Below are 1,742 nucleotides of genomic sequence, written 5' to 3'. Positions count from 1 at the left end.
TCGATGCGTTGGCAGTCCGTCGAACAGTAGGCCGTCGTGCCGCACCCTTGGCACGCCTTGGCCTTGTCGGCGCCGCAGATCGTGCAGGTCTTGAGAGTGTCGAGTTTTTTGCCCTTCGCTCGGGCCATGCGATTCTCATACTCCAACTTCTTCTCCCACCACGACATGATGCTTGGCGCGCGGTTCCCGGGCGCCGCAGTAGACTTCTCGGCTCGGACTTCGGCGAGGAACGTCCTGATGATCGACCCTGGACCCGGTCGACCGCGCGTCCTCGACAGATTTTAGGGGATCTGCGCCGCCGGTCGACCGCGGCGGCGAGTTGCCGTGGCCCCCCGCTGAAGCCGAAGGCTCTCGCGCGGTCGCAAAATTTACATCGAACAACCCCCCGCAATCCTACCGCTCACGTCGTCTGCACGCCCGCGACGCGCGGCGGGAGCGACGCGGAGCGCCGCGGCGGCGTCGAGGGCGGCGGCGGCGGCTTCTTGTGCGTCCGGAGCAGGTTCTGCACGAGCTCGGCGACGGGCTCGAGGTCCGCCGGCCCGATGAGGTCGTGGCGGAGCGAGAAGACGACGAAGCGCTTGAAGAACGCGTTCACGGCGACGTGGCTGTGCGTCTCCACGAAGTTCGCGAAGTGCCGGTGGTACATGTGCGCGTAGATGGCGCAGAGGCGGCCGCAGAGCGCCTTCGCCGCGGGCCGGAACGCGGCCGGGTAGGCCGCGTGCTCGAGCGGCGGGAAGACGGCCGCGTCGGACGTCATCTCGACGGCCGCCTCGAAGGTCCGCGCCGCGAAGGCAGGGCAGGAAAAGGGTGATTCAACGTCGCTTCAACGTGAGTGTTCCGCGCGCGCGCGTTTCGGAAACAGCACCCACGCTTCGAGAGCGCTCCGAGAGATGATCGCTCGTCCAAAAATCAGCCGAAACGAGCGGAAAACGACCGAGATAGGAGCCTTTGAAGTTGGGAATTTCGCACCCTTTTCCTGCACAGGCCTACGGCGCCGACGGCTTCGCGGGCGCGTCGGCCCTCGACGACGTCCTCCGCGTGCGCCACAACGCCGCCGAGCACCCCCGGCGGCCCGAGGATCGCGCGGTCGTCGCGACCCTCGAAGGCTTCTTTCGACGGCCCAACGCGCGGCTACAGCTCCTCCTCACGGGCGAGCTCGGCGACGGGACCTGGGGCTCCGTCAGGACCGTCCTGCGCGACCGGCGCGCCGACCTCCGGCCGCCAGCCGAAGCGCCGCCCTTCGTCGACCCACCGTGCAACGCGAGCGACCGGAGGCAGTCTTCCGCATCTCGCGCGCGGCATCTGCGAGCCGCGGCCACACATGAATTAGAAGAACCACCACCAATTCGATAACACGCGACTGAACGCGACCCCACTAGTCGGGCACCGGCGCCAGCCGGGCCGCTTCGAGCGGGATCCTCTTGTTCGCGAGGCGCGCGGCGCACGTCTTGCCCGGCGCGTAGCCCGGGGGCGAGGCCCCGCCGTTGGGCGCCCTGGCGTGGTCGATCCCCGGCTTCTGTCGACACCACTTCAGCGCGCCGAGGGCCAGCGCGAGCTCCCGGGGCGCCTCGCCGACGTCGACGGCCCGCCCGCAGTCCCAGGCGCCGCCCCGCCGGACGCACTCCTGGAGCGGGAGGGGGCCCGCGCCGTCGAGGTCCACGACGAGCACGTCCGCCGCCGCGAGCGCCGCGTCCGCTGCGGCGACGGCCCAGACGTCGCGCACCTTGTCCGCCGCCTTCCCG

At 70.0% G+C, this 1,742-nt stretch overlaps 1 protein-coding gene across 1 annotated transcript; it reads right to left on the bottom strand.

Annotated features, from left to right (window-relative positions):
* Nucleotides 1-400: 400 nt before the first annotated feature.
* AURANDRAFT_35583 (hypothetical protein) lies at nucleotides 401-757 on the bottom strand (the record flags this gene model as incomplete). Its single annotated transcript, XM_009045035.1, has 1 exon — nucleotides 401-757. The coding sequence occupies one exon, from the start codon at nucleotides 755-757 to the stop codon at nucleotides 401-403; it is 357 nt and encodes a 118-aa protein (XP_009043283.1).
* Between the last annotated feature and the right edge of the window lie 985 nt (nucleotides 758-1,742).

Source organism: Aureococcus anophagefferens, assembly GCF_000186865.1.
Source record: "Aureococcus anophagefferens unplaced genomic scaffold AURANscaffold_1263, whole genome shotgun sequence".
Taxonomy (NCBI): domain Eukaryota; class Pelagophyceae; order Pelagomonadales; family Pelagomonadaceae; genus Aureococcus; species Aureococcus anophagefferens.
Note: the sequence above shows the minus strand (reverse complement) of the source record. Positions and strands in the feature narration are given on the sequence as shown.